General features: G+C 48.8%; 1 protein-coding gene and 1 pseudogene across 4 annotated transcripts in view; both read left to right on the top strand.

The window, feature by feature from the left end:
• The first annotated feature begins 2,822 nt into the window (after positions 1 to 2,822).
• Positions 2,823 to 3,595, top strand: LOC119061863 (latexin-like; annotated as a pseudogene).
• Positions 3,596 to 6,425: 2,830 nt separating this feature from the next.
• SLC7A6 (solute carrier family 7 member 6) overlaps positions 6,426 to 13,275 on the top strand; it is a 32,921-nt gene continuing 26,071 nt past the window's right edge. The window contains exon 1 of one of the 4 annotated variants that reach the window (XM_037162587.2): positions 6,426 to 6,581. Coding sequence is in view for 1 of the 4 variants with exons in the window: in XM_037162586.2 (XP_037018481.2) it covers positions 7,189 to 7,191 (3 nt within the window). In the remaining 3 variants the exon portion in view is untranslated. Of the gene's footprint in view, positions 6,582 to 6,765; positions 6,859 to 7,038; positions 7,063 to 7,167; positions 7,192 to 13,275 lie in introns of those variants that run through there. The other 3 variants (XM_037162590.2, XM_037162591.2, XM_037162586.2) reach the window with 3 other exon arrangements.

Below are 13,275 nucleotides of genomic sequence, written 5' to 3'. Positions count from 1 at the left end.
TGACCTCAGGACTGGCTGCACAGGTGGATTGGCTGGCATCTGGATCCAGTCCCCAATTCAGGGGCCATGTGTTTCTTCTGTTTCACATTTGCCCACCAGCCCCTGGCCCCTCAGACATCCTGTGAGGGATGTGACTGAGCCTTATGAGGGTCCCTGCCCCAGAGACCCCAGGGATGGGCTCCTGCTCCCTAGGTTGATCTTTCCCACACACTGGCCACAGGTGGTTGGAGCTGCTGGCTTCCCTGTGGCCCGGCTGCTCAACAGCCTGACTGTAGCTCTCTCGGGAGCAGCCTGGTTTCCCCTGCAGGCAGGGGTGGGTGGTTGTGTAGCCCGTGGTTCCCACGCCTTGGGGCATTCACTCCTACCTCCCTCATTTCCAAGAAGAGCCAAGCTCAGAATTGGGCAGCAGATGGCAACCCAGTTCTGCAGGCTGCGGCCCAGGAACTCTGATCCCCTTGGTTGGGTTATTGCCCATTGTATTGATGCTGGCTCCTTTTGCCCTGGGACTGTGCTTCGAGGTTGAGAGCAGGACTCAATGCCATGGTCTTTTAGATGCTGATGAAGAAAGAAAACTCAAGAGTGGGCCAAGGCAACTCAGAGCTTCACTGAACTGCCCTTTTGCTAATTCCACCACCACATTGCCACCCTACTGTAGGGTTTCCCTAGCACCCAAGTGGGCTGGCACAGGGCTGAGAGGAAGGGTTCCTGCCCATCTTGCCCAGCACCTACCTCTACCAGGCAGCTCAGTGGTGTTTAGTCTTCAGGGACTAGCTCAGAAACTTGAGTGGGCCCTTGTGAAGCCAGGTGCCTTGGAGCCCCTCTGTGGGTGATCTGTCTGCCTCAGAGATGCTGCGTGGGTCTTCCCGTCACAGCAGGGCTGGGGAGTCTGTATCCGCCTTGGTGGCGGGGCTCTCCAAGTGGGCCACAGCCAGAGGCCAAGACTTGGTTCTAGCCTCCAGAGTGGGGACCCAAAGCCACAGTCAGGCTGGAGTGGCTGCTCTCTCACAAGGGTTCTGTGGCACTGGATTTTCACTCTTGTGAACATACCCAGCATTTGTCTCTCCCTTTGTTCCTGAGTGGTGGGCCCCATATCGGGCTTTGAGCAGGCTGCATCTTGATTATGGCAATAAAAGTATTCTGGGTGCTGTAAAGTGCCCTGGCCTAGGCTACCCTCTAAGCATGAGAGGAGGGAGCTAGTGGAGAGGTTGGGGGATTAGAGAGGCAGGTAATCAGAGGCTAGACCTTTCCTGGAGCCTTGATGGGTTCTCTCAGCACCGGAGCGTGACTCTTATGCACCACTTTGGGCGTCATTCTGCTGCCCTTTTTCCCAGGACCCAGTTCCCCTCCTAGGACTAAAAACCAGGAACTGAAACATTCCCATTTGAATGCAGCTCCTGCTCCTGTCTGGTCATGGTCAGCAGGCTTCACATGCCACCCCAGATCTGGGAACCAGATACAATTCTACAGGTCATCCTGGCTGGACTCCCCTTCCCAGCTTCTCTCTCAGCTCGCAGGTCTCAGCATCCTTTGAACCTAGCATTCTTTTCAGGACACCACCCTTCCACTTTGTTTCAGCTCATCTGCCCACTGTCTGTCCTTTCTTGGGCACGGAGTGAGACTGAGGGAGGGAGAGATCAGGCTGAGGCTGGTATGGACAGAGACCAAGATGGGCAGATATGGACTGACAGACTCGGGCCACGTGGAAATGGACAAAGACAGAGAAATGGAGAGTCTGGTACTGAGAAACATGCATAGGGGTGGGGTCCAGGTGTGGATTCTGTGATGTGGAGCCCAGAGCCAGCCAGGGGGCCAGTTGGGATGGTGGGAGCTTCAGTTCCTGCCTCTATAGGGCAAGGCCAACCTGGGCCTCAGACTTTGATACATGCTAGGAGCCACTAGAGGGCGCGCTGAACCCTCTCACGGCCCTAGTTACTGGCCAAATCTGAAAGAAGCATTGGCCCAGAGAGGGTGAGGATGCCTAAGGATACAGAGGTCCAGCTGCTTCACTGACCTTGGTAGAAGGATGACAACATGAAAGTGAGCAAAGTATCACTCTCAGGCTCTGCCCAGCCTGACTCCCAGCTTTGCCCTGACACCCAGCCATCTATGCCACACCCGTGATGTTTCAGCCAAACTGCCACCCTTTGTTTCACAGCTGCAGAGAGGGCATGGGGTCAGAGCAGCTTCAGCAGTCACAGTGGACTGGGGTTCAACTCCGAGCTCTGCCACGTTCCTCAAAATAGCCCGTGGAGTCTCCTTGTTACCGGACAGGGATCGGACTGGAGCAGGTCTGCCTCGGGCCAGCCTGCAGTGTGTGAGTTCTTGACTTCATGTGAGGAAGATTTCACAACACAAGTGTAGGTGATGTTAAGCATACACTTATTAAAGCTGGGGACAGTGAAACAAGGAAGGCCTTAGGATAGAAGAAGCAACAGGAGAGAGCCTAGGTGAGGCTGCTCTGGCTCCCTAGAAAAGTTATGGGAAGGAAATGAACCAAGGTGGGGCTGCCTCCAGTTCATTGGAGAGTCAGAGAAAGGGGGGCCTTGGGAAGCCTCAGGTGAGCTGCTGCCGCCCATTGCTCCCCTGGTTACAAGTCTCATGTGTTCCCTTAGAGTTTAGAAGATGCATGCCTGTGGGGGAAGAGGAGGGAGAAGAGAGAGGTACAGGTGTGTTCCTGGGAGAGAGAGAGCCACATTGGGTCCTTCGGCTTGAGGATTTTAAAGGCTGGGAGTTGAGGGTGGCCTGGCTGCAGGCTGGGTGGCAGCACTGTGCTCGGCTAAGCTGGAACAGACTTGTGCTCTCCTTGCCGCCGCTCACCAAGGATGGAGATCCCACCCATCCACTGCCCAGGCTCCAGGGTGGCCTCGGTGGTACAGAACTGCGCCAACTACCATCAGGGGATGCCCCCTGCCCCGTGTGTTTCTGGTGCAGACAGTCAAACAAGCCAGCATGGAGGATATTCCAAGAAGACATCAGTACTGCCTTATATTTTCTGTGGAAGAAATGATACAAAAACAAGTGACAGCAAACTGCACGGCTGAAGTGCTTCTTCCTCCAGATACTGCCCCAGAAGTCACCTTTACTTTTGAAGGAGAAATTGGAAAGAGCCCAGATGAAGAAGATAACACATTTTATTAAAAACTCAAGTCCATGAAGGAAACACTAGAAGCACAAAATATTCCAGACAGTTTTGGAAATGGTATCTCCAGCAATGAAGCCAGTTCAACGTTTAACCTGGGTTGGCCATGATTATATAATATGGCAGAGTTTTACTGAAAACCCATGGTATGAAATGATAAAAGTTCAAACTGTCAGGCACGTGCAAAGAAGTGATGACTTCACTGAGTTAGACTACACCATTCCACTTCATGACATTGTGTCTCAGGAGATTATTTCTTGGCAAGTGCAGGCTCTCTGCCATTCACAGGATGGTACTAAAGGAAAACATTATAGCCATCTGTCAGAAAAAGCACAACTGGGAGAAACGAGGACCCTAATACCAGATGAAGTGTCAGTATGCCTGTTAATGGTGTGTCTGTCGGTCGCCATGCTATCTAGCCCAAGGGGCCAAATTCCTAAGTGTCACTTTGTATAAATGTCTTGGTTTGAGCACAGAACTGTATATCTTCCATAATAAAGAGTGTTGTGATGTAAAAGTGTCTTAATAGTGCTGTGCATATCACACAGTAAAAAGCTCCGATTTCGAAAGAAAGAAAGAAAGAAAGAAAGAAAGAAAGAAAGAAAGAAAGAGAAAGACTAGAGGTTTAGGTGAGGTCTTAAGGAGGAATCTCAATAGCTTGCTCATCAGCTTTTCCAGGTGTGTCCTTTCAAGGGTTATCATCTCCTCCAGTTGGCCCTAGAGCCTCCAGCCTGGTTTTACTGTTTTTCTGGGCCTGGAGGTTATCTCTAAGGAGGAAAGGTCAGGGAGTTCTAAGCTGCATAGCCAGGGGATATGCCAGAGAAGGACGGCCACCCTGGGGGCCAGGTCTGGCACCAGTTTTGCCTGTCACTAGGCCCCTGGGGCTTTCCACGCTGGTGATCTGTATCTGGCTGTATATTGCTTGGCCAGTTTGTTCAGCGGTCTCAGTTTCCCCATTCCACTTGTCCAGGAATTTTCCTGGCTTCTTACTATCCTACTTCATTCTGACCTCCCTGAGTCTCAGTTTGCTAATCCGCAGAATGGGGACGAACAGATGTACCCTGCAGGGTGGTCCTAAGGAACACTGCTGGTGTTGGAGGACATCCGGCTCAGTGCTTGGTGCATGGTGGGCTTTCAGCTGGTGGGCTGCTGTAACTGGTGTGAGACAGTGAGCCAGAGTCCTGGTGAGGCAGGCTAGTAAGCCAGGACAAGTGCAACGGGGAAACTGAGACAGTTAAAAGCCTAAGCAGTTTACAGCCATCCAGTAAATCAGAAAATCCTATTTTTCTCTAACTAAGGACACTTAGGAGTAAATGCTTAATGCTCCCCTCCCCCCATCCAGAGGGTAAATAGCTTAAATTACCCTACTCAGGGAGATAGATAGCAGAAATTCAGTTAGTGCCATTTGTGCCAACCATACCCAAGGACAGATGAAGTTAAGGGAATAAATCTCATTTTGGCATATCAGCATAAAGCTGATGAATATTCTATTGAGATCCTCCTCTAAACTCCCAGACTTTAGAACTCTCGGGGACCCAGGGCACACTCTCCCTTCCAGGAACAGACCTACACCTTTCTCCCCTTTCAGGACCGTATCACCTCAACTCTACAGGTCCCCAAGAGACTTGCAACCAGGGGAACAGTGAGCAGTGGCAGCTTGTCCTGGGATAATCCCCTGAGGCTGTTTCCAAGGCCCCCTTTTCTCTGACTTCCCACTGAGCTCAGAGCAGCCCCGTCTTGGCTCATTCCTTTCTTATAATATTTCTAGAGAGCTAAAGCAGTGCTTGCTTCAGCAGCACATATACTAAACTTGGAATGATACAGAGAGCTAAAGCAGCCCCACCTAGGCTCCCTCCTGTTGCTTCTTCTATGCAAAGCACTTCCTTGCTTCACTGTCCCTACGTTTAATAAACATACTCTCAAAATCACCTGCACTTGGTGTTGTGAAAACTCTCCTGCATGAATTAAAAACCCTGAGGCAGACCCACTCCAGACCCGGTTCCCCTTTTGGTAACACTGGGAGCCGGAAAGTTGCAAATGTGGTTTTTGCAAGGACAGGTGGACTGGCCGCCATTGACTGACACAAGGATCCAGAGCTCTTTCTTTTCTCTGCCTGGCCAGGTAGGCAGGAGGAACTGATCTAGGGGACAAAGGGTCAGGCTCTGATGACTCTAAACAAATACACATACGTATAAAGAAGGTATTCGACTTGGAGAGCGTGAGGGCTACACCAGTGAGGGCTGTTTAAAGATCACCTCAGCTCTATAGGGAGGGGTGTGGAAGGCAGAGGAGATATGAAAGTCATTCCAATCTGTATTTTCAGAGCATCCTGTACCCTGTGGGACTGAGTTAGAGGGAGCAGGATAGGGATTGGGAGGTTATTAGCACCGGGGACAAGAAAAATATGAGACGCAGAGCTTGGGGGGGCTGGAGGAGGAAGGGTCCAGGGTGCTGCCCATCTTTGGCTGGGTCACTGGGTTGGGTGGTGGGGAACAGAGATTTGGATATGGTCAGTATGGAACCAGAGGATGTGAGGGTGTGGATACATGTCTGGGGGGGCGGTGGGGGGATGACTCCATCCCCCAGGAGAAAGTCCTGGCTTAAAGTGCGGACAGCAAGCTGAGAGGGAGGGCTCAGCCACCTGTGTGGTCGGTCAGGAGGCCTTAGACAGAGTCACAGAACCACCAGAGGAAAAGGGGAGATGGAGAAGGAGCAACCAGAAGGACAGAAGGAGGCAGGAGGGTACAGTCCCCTAATGGGGGTGTCAGGAGGTTCAGGCAAAATGAGGATGGGTAAGTGGCCTCAAGCCTGAGCCCCAGAAAGTCCTGCGGTTGGCTACGGAACGCCAGCAGCGTCCATGTATTTGGGGGGTCTCAATGGATGTGTGGTGGTCTAAGTTGTGAATGTGGAGGGCAAATCCTGAGTCTCTGACTTCCAAGGATCTGGAGGGGAGGGTTGGCCGTGTAGGGGATAAGAAGGTTCTTTGGGTAAGCTATATGTGGTGCCCCTGGGTGTGGGGCACATAGGAACAAGGTTTGGGGGTCGGTTAGAGGTCCCCGCGTGAGAGTCTCCGTTCTGCATCCCTTGGAGCCTGGGGTGACTCCTCGCAGTGTCAGGGAGCGGTACACCAGCTGGTGAGGGTGGCTGGGCCCAGGTCACGGCCCGCGTGGGGCCCGGCGTGGCCGGCCGGGGTGCTGACTGCCAAGTGCACTCAGAGGCCGGGAGAGCACACGTGGGTGCCCAAGCGCTGCCCGCCAGATCGCAGAGGCCGGGAGGAGCCACCGCCCGCAGGTCCCAGGGGGAGCCCAGCGTCTAGTCTCGACGCGGCCCACGCTGTCGCGATCCGGCGGCAGATTACGTGATAGGGGCGGGGCCTGCGCAGACGTGGCGGCCGAGGCGGCAGCGCGACCGAGCATCCTGGAGGCGCCTGGCCACCCGCGAGGTAACGGGCCTCTGGCAGGCGCCGGGGGCGGCCGGGCAGCGCTGCGACCCGTGGGGCGGAACTCCCCACGCGTCCTGTGGTCCGAACTCCCCGCGCGGCGCCCGCCGCCCCGGCCGCTCCTGCCGCAGCTGCCTCCGGCGGGATGCGGGCCTGGGGAAAGGCGCGGGCGGGCGGGCCACAGGGGAGACGCCGCGGGCGAGAGCGTGACGCTGCGCGTGTAAGAAGGACCTTACACGCGCAGGTCCCTCTGGCGTGAAAACTCGCGTGAAAGCTGGAGGTGATTCCAGGAGTGTGGGAGAAAGACTCCACGTGTCGTGTGTGTGTGTGTGTGTGTGTGTGTGTGTGTGTGTGTGTGTGTGTGTAAGAGAGAGAGAGAGAAACAGGCTTCCTGGTCTAGCAGGGTACTGCATGTGTGTGAGACCCAGAGGCTGAGGGTGGCTCTGTGAGTGTGTAAGATCCTTGAGGAAGATTCCATGTTTATGTAAGAGAGATTCTGGGTACGAGGGTGACTCCTGAGTGTGCGAGAGGCTGTGTGATCGAGACTGGTGAGAGTGACGCTGAGCAGGACAGACTGTACGGAAGACTGAAATACTCAAGTGCGAGTCTTATGGTATGGAAGAGGACCTGCGCTGTGTGCGAGAGACTGAGAGTGAGAAAGATGGCGGACACAAGACCCTGAAGATGGGGAGGCAGGAACAGAGCTTCTTGGGGATGCTGTGGGATTGTCGGGGCTTTGAGTGCTGGCCCCCTGGGGCTCGGGAAGGGTTGCTCCTTGTTATGAGGGCTCTTTCTAGCGTCTCCGAGGCATGTCGTCTTGTTTGAACATCTCATGTCATAAATGGCAGGGGATATTTGTGAAACATTCTGAGAATTCTTTGCTAAGCACTAAGCAAACAGTCTGGGCACTACTGTGTGTGATGGTCATTTTGAGTGGGAATCAATATTTAATTTAACAGATGTTTTTGAGTACCTACCTCTTGTGTTCATGGGGCTCTGTGATTGGTGACATGGTTAAAAAGAAGTCAGCTTCTGCCCTTGATGGGGGAAAAAAGCACTGCCAGCGAATCGGGGCTGGCAGAGTGCTGAGCCATCTGGGGCTTATCTCTGAAACTGTTTCCTGATTTGAAAATCTGGGAGAAGCAGACTTTTGAAAGCCTATGAGTGCTTTCTGAGATAATTTTCACCTCATTTTGCATGCTGTGAGGGCCTTTCCAGGCTGCCCACATTGCTCGGGTCTCATTTTGTGCTAATGGTTTTTCACTTCCTGACTTTGGTCTCAGACTGTCACTTTGGTTCTTATATTTATTCGTTTCCTGACAAATACGTGGAAAATCACCAGCTTGGTTTCCTCCTATCTTTCTCCTTTCCCGTCTGGCTGTGGAAGTATTTTTATTGCAGACCAAAAATAAATACCTGCTATGTGACCAACCTCCTTGGCACTTCTTGGTACAGGAAATTTCCTGACCTCTGTCTGCTGGGCTTCCTGCTGTAACCCCAGGATGTAAATGCATGTCTACAAAAGTGATGCAGATGGTGTCCTGGGGACCTGGGACTTGGGGAGCAGCAGCTGTGTAGACATGAATGGTTAGAGGGGACCCTGACGCATGTTTGGGCCGGTTGCTTTAGTTACACCCCTGCTGTGGGTGTGATGGAACTTCTCAGTAATTGAGTGCTGTCCCTGTGGGCATATAAAACTTAGGTTTGTTTTTTTTTTTTTTACAAAGGGAAATATGGGTTGCTCTTTACTAGGTTCGTTTTTTTGAAAAGTAACCTTACTCTCTGTTCCAGAGATTAAATGGCCACAGCAGGCGAGTGGAATTAGGCCTTGCTGTGAAGCCTGTTTTCTTCCTTTATGATGAGGAGGTTAATGAAACAGTGGCATTTGCCTGTTTCTTCACAGGTGAATATTATTGCTCTCTGTTCTCTGTTAACTTTCTTGGATCTCTGAGATTTGGAAAGAGTTTTAGTTATTTGTGTACAATATAAACACAATTCTAGTAAAGAGACTTTATTATACTGATACAATATATTATCTCTCTAAAGAGTAATTGTGGTCATTTATAATTAAGGGTCTTGTGATGTGAAAAAGAAATACTAGATCACAAATACTTTAGAAAAGTAACAGTATTTTTTCACTGAGATTGGGAGCTGAATTTGATCTTGAATTTCCTGGTGTCCCATGTAAAAAGGCAAGTGTAAAGAGTCACATACTCTTTGTTATTTGATAGAAGTACAGTAAATATATGTGTATATTTTTTTAAGTTTAAGCACTAAAAAATTAATGCATAATCATTCTGGAAAATTTACAAGACTCAGAGAAGTTTTTAAAAAAAAAAGTCCTTTGTGTTTTGACCACAGTTAAGATTTTGGTGTGTTTCTCAATAGCATTTTTTCTCATAGTCATCAATCATAAAAGAGTTATTAAATGCCAGCTTATAAAATATTCTTTGTAATTGAACTTTGAAAGAGCGCCCCCCCCCGCCCTGAAAAATGCATTGAACTATTTGTTCTGTGGTTAATTTTTCGTGCAGAAATTTTAGTGGTCTATGAATTCCTTTATTATCTGCTGCAAGAGCTTGGAAAATAGGATGAAAACCTGTTAGAAAGCTGCATTGTGTCCTTACGAGGGCGGTTTAATACTGGTTTTTCAAGACAAACTATTTTCAAGACTGGGTTCACTCAATGATTTAACAGAAATTGTTTTCAGCTGTGATTTGAAAGCCTGTATTAAGAGACTGAAAGACTGGTAATTGTGTGTGATCTTCACAGACCAATTCCTTCTATCAGTTGAATAAAGCTGAAGGCAAGCAAGCAGCTAGTTCAGAGATGATTGGGTAGAATCTGTGTATCAGTGATTTTCACTGATTGCTGTGGAAGGTCTGTAAGTCTACTCTGTGGGGACAAACAGGGCATCTCACACAGCAATCCACTGCTTTTTTTGAAAAGATTTTATTTATTTACCTTTAGAGGTGAAGGGAAGGAGAGAAGGAGAGAAATATCAATGTATGGTTGTCTCTTATGCGTCCCTTGCTGGGAACTGGCCTGTAACCCAGGCATGTGCCCTGACTGGGAATCGAACCACGATCTTTTGGTTCGCAGGCCCGCACTCATCCACTGTTTTTTTTTTTTTTTAAAGATTTTATTTATTTATCATTAGAGGAGAAGGGGGGAAGGAGAGAGAGAGAGGAACATCAATGTATGGTTGCCTTTCGTGCGACCCCTGCTGGGAACTGGCCTGCAGAGAACCGGCCTGCAACCTAAGCATGTGCCCTGACTGGGACTCCAACTGCGATCATGTGGTTCGCAGGCCTGTGCTCAATCCACTGAGCTACACCAGCCAGGGCCCATCCACTGTTTTTTTTGAGAATGTATGTAGATACACTTGTGACCAGTTAAAGGCAAATGAATTAAAAACCATTTTTGGCCCTGGTTGGTGTGGCTCAGTGGACTGAGCAATGGCCTTCAAACCAGAGTCACCAGTTCAATTCCCAATTAGAGCACATGCCTGAGTTGTGGGCCAGGTCCTCAGTGGGGGGCATACGAGGAGCAACCATCGTTGTTTCTCTCCTCTTTCTCCCTCCTTCCTCCTTCTCTAAAAATAAATAAAATCTTAAAAAAGAGAGAACCAAACCGTTTTTGTAGTCGTAGTAGCTTTTTGTGATTTTTTTTTTACCTACTGTATCGCCTGTTACCTGAAGACCAAGTGCTGTGACAAATGATGGGAGCCACTCACAGTCTTAGATTGGCTTCTCTGAATGATCGCTTCTTTCTGTCTTTTAAAAATTTATTTACTTACTGATTTTAGAGAGAGGAAGTAGGGGGTGAGCAGAAGAGAGAGACAGACATTGATTTGTTGTTCCATTTATTGATGCATTCGCTGTTTGATTCCCATGTGTGTCCTGCTGACTGGAGACCTAACCCGCAACCTTGGTGCATCTAGATGATGCTCTAACAACTGAGCTACCAGGCCGGGGCTGAATGATCACTTCTCTTTGGTTAAGCCTTTGTTGCTGTTCTGGGGAGCAGGTGGCTCAAGATGTTAGTCCTTTAGTAGGATTTGTTGTGTGTTTTCTGTCCTAGGTGTTTTCTGTTGTTGATAAATTTTTATTGAGTGATCATGGACTGCGTACAGATCCTGCCCTAGGCCTAGTATTGGATGATACTAAGACAGACAAGGAGCTCAACAGTCTCGTTGGAAGAGACTGAAGGGAAGGTCAACTCAACGACAGCGTGAGGTGGCTGCTAAGGCAGAAGCATGTATGAGAAACCTGAGGGGTACAAGGGGATACATAGAGAGAGGTGGCTGCCAGGGTATTGAGGAAAAGGTGGGAGATGTACAATGTTAGAAGCAGAGTGCTCAGTGTGAGCAAAGGTGTGTTTGTTTGATAGGCCTCAGGATTTAGGACACCGTTAAGTAAACCAGTGTGACTGGACTGTGGGCGGGACTGCATGCAGCATGGGACCTAGTGACAAGGCCCTGCTAAGAAGGTTGAAGTTGGTCCTCAAGGCCTCAGACAGATCCTGTGGGAGGGTTCCTACTCCCTGAGTTCTGAGACTGACCGAGTAGATGGTAGGAACCAAAGCTGTTTTTTTCCTGTTGGAAGTCTGTCTACCACCCCTGACTTGCTCCCATTTCCTACATGGATGTAGGTCCTATTGCACGTGCCAGTTTTATATTTCACGGAATTCATATAACTACTTAGACAAGAACTATGCTGGGGTATTTCATTTTCAGGTCTTCTAGAATATAGATCCTTTTTTAAAAAAGATATTTTATTGATTATGTTATTACAGTTGTCCCATTTTTTTCTCCCCTATATTCACCTCCGCCCTGCACCCCCCATCATTCCCCCACCTTAGTTCATGTCTGTGGGTCATACATATAAGTTCTTTGCTTCTCCACTTCCCATACTATTCTTAACCTCTCCCTGTCTATTCTGTACCTACCATTTATGCTTCTTATTCCTTGTGCCTTCCCCCATCCTCCTCCCTGCTGATAACCTTCCATGTGATTTCTATTTCTGTGAATCTGTTCCTGTTCTAGTTGCTTACTTAGTTCATTTTGTTTCTTTAGGTTCGGTTGTTGATAGTTGTGCATTTGTTGTCATTTTACTGTTCATAGTTTTGATCTTCTTCTTTTTCTTAGATAAGTCCCTTTAACATTTCATATAATAAGGGCTTGGTGATGATGAACTCTTTTAACTTGACCTTATCTGGGAAGCACCTTATCTGCCCTTCCATTCTAAATGATAGCTTTGCTGGATAGAGCAATCTTGAATGTAGGTCCTTGCCTTTCATGACTTGGAATACTTTTTTCTAGCACCTTCTTGCCTGCAAGGTTTCTTTTGAGAAATCTTATGGGAACTCCTTTGTAGGTAACTGTCTCCTTTTCTCTTGCTGCTTTTAAGATTCCCTTCTTCTTTTTAATCTTGGTGATGTAATTATGATGTCCCTTGGTGTGTGCTTCCTTGGGCCCAACTTTTTTGGGACTCTGAGCTTCCTGGACTTCCTGGAAGTTAATTTTCTTTGCCAGATTGGGGAAGTTCTCCTTCATTATGTTTTGAAATAAGTTTTCAATTTCTTGCTCTTCCTTTTATCCTTCAGGCACCCCTGTGATTCAGATGTTGGATCATTTAAAGTTGTCCTGGAGGTTCCTAAGCCTCTCCTCATTTTTTTTGGATTCTTGTTTCCTCATTCTGTTCTGGTTGAATGTTTATTTCTTCCTTCTGCTCCAAACCACTGATTTGAGTCCTGGTTTCCTTCCCTTCACAATTGATTCCCTGTATATTTTCCTTTATCTCACTTTTCATGGCCTGCACTTTTTTCCTCTATTTTGCGACCATACTCAACCATTTCTGTGAGCATCCTGATTACCAGTGTTTTGAACTCTGCATCTGATAGGTTGGCTATCTTTTCATCCTTAGTTGTATTTTTATTCTGGAGCTCTGATCTGTTCTTTCGTTTGGACCATATATATATATATTTTTTTTGTCTCAGCATGCCTGTTACTTTGTAAGGGGCAGAGCCTTAGTTATTCGCCAGGGTGGAGCAACCCTTGTCACTGCGTTGTGGGCTGTCTGTAGGGGAGGGGTCCGAGAGGGAACAATGTTGCTTGCTCTGCTCTCTGCTGGCTTTCAGTTACTTCCCCCACTACCCACAAGCAAATTGGGCCCTTCTGGTGCCGATTCCTGGGTGGGTGGGCAGGCTCGTGTACGTACTAGGGCCTTGTAGGTCTCTCCAAGAAACTCCCCTGTGAGGCTGGGAGTTTCTCCTCCTGCCACAACCCCCACCCTAAAGAGGTTTTGAGGCTTTATTTCCTTGTGCTGGAACCCTGGGTTCCACGGTCTGTGTTGCTCCCCAGTTGTTCCTCCAGGTTTATCTGCACACAGATTTGGGACAGACCTCCTGGTCCTCTAGTCCCCACCTTGCTTTGAGTCCTTGCTGCCCCTGCTGCCCATCTCTGCCCCTCCTACCATTCTGGATGAATATTTCTTCTTTAACTCTTTGGTTATCAGACTTCCATACAGTTTGATTTTCTGGCAGTTCTGGTTATTTTTTTTAAGATTTATTTATTTATTTTAGAGAGAGGGGAAGGGAGGGAGAAAGAGGGAGAGAAACATCAATGTGTGGTTGTCTATCATGTGGCCCCCACTGGGGCACCTGGCCCGCAATCCTGACTGGGAATTGAACTAGC

The sequence above is a fragment of the Artibeus jamaicensis genome, unplaced genomic scaffold, assembly GCF_021234435.1.
Source record: "Artibeus jamaicensis isolate MK-2021 breed Jamaican fruit bat unplaced genomic scaffold, CSHL_Jam_final contig_464, whole genome shotgun sequence".
NCBI classification, from domain to species: domain Eukaryota; kingdom Metazoa; phylum Chordata; class Mammalia; order Chiroptera; family Phyllostomidae; genus Artibeus; species Artibeus jamaicensis.
Note: the sequence above shows the minus strand (reverse complement) of the source record. Positions and strands in the feature narration are given on the sequence as shown.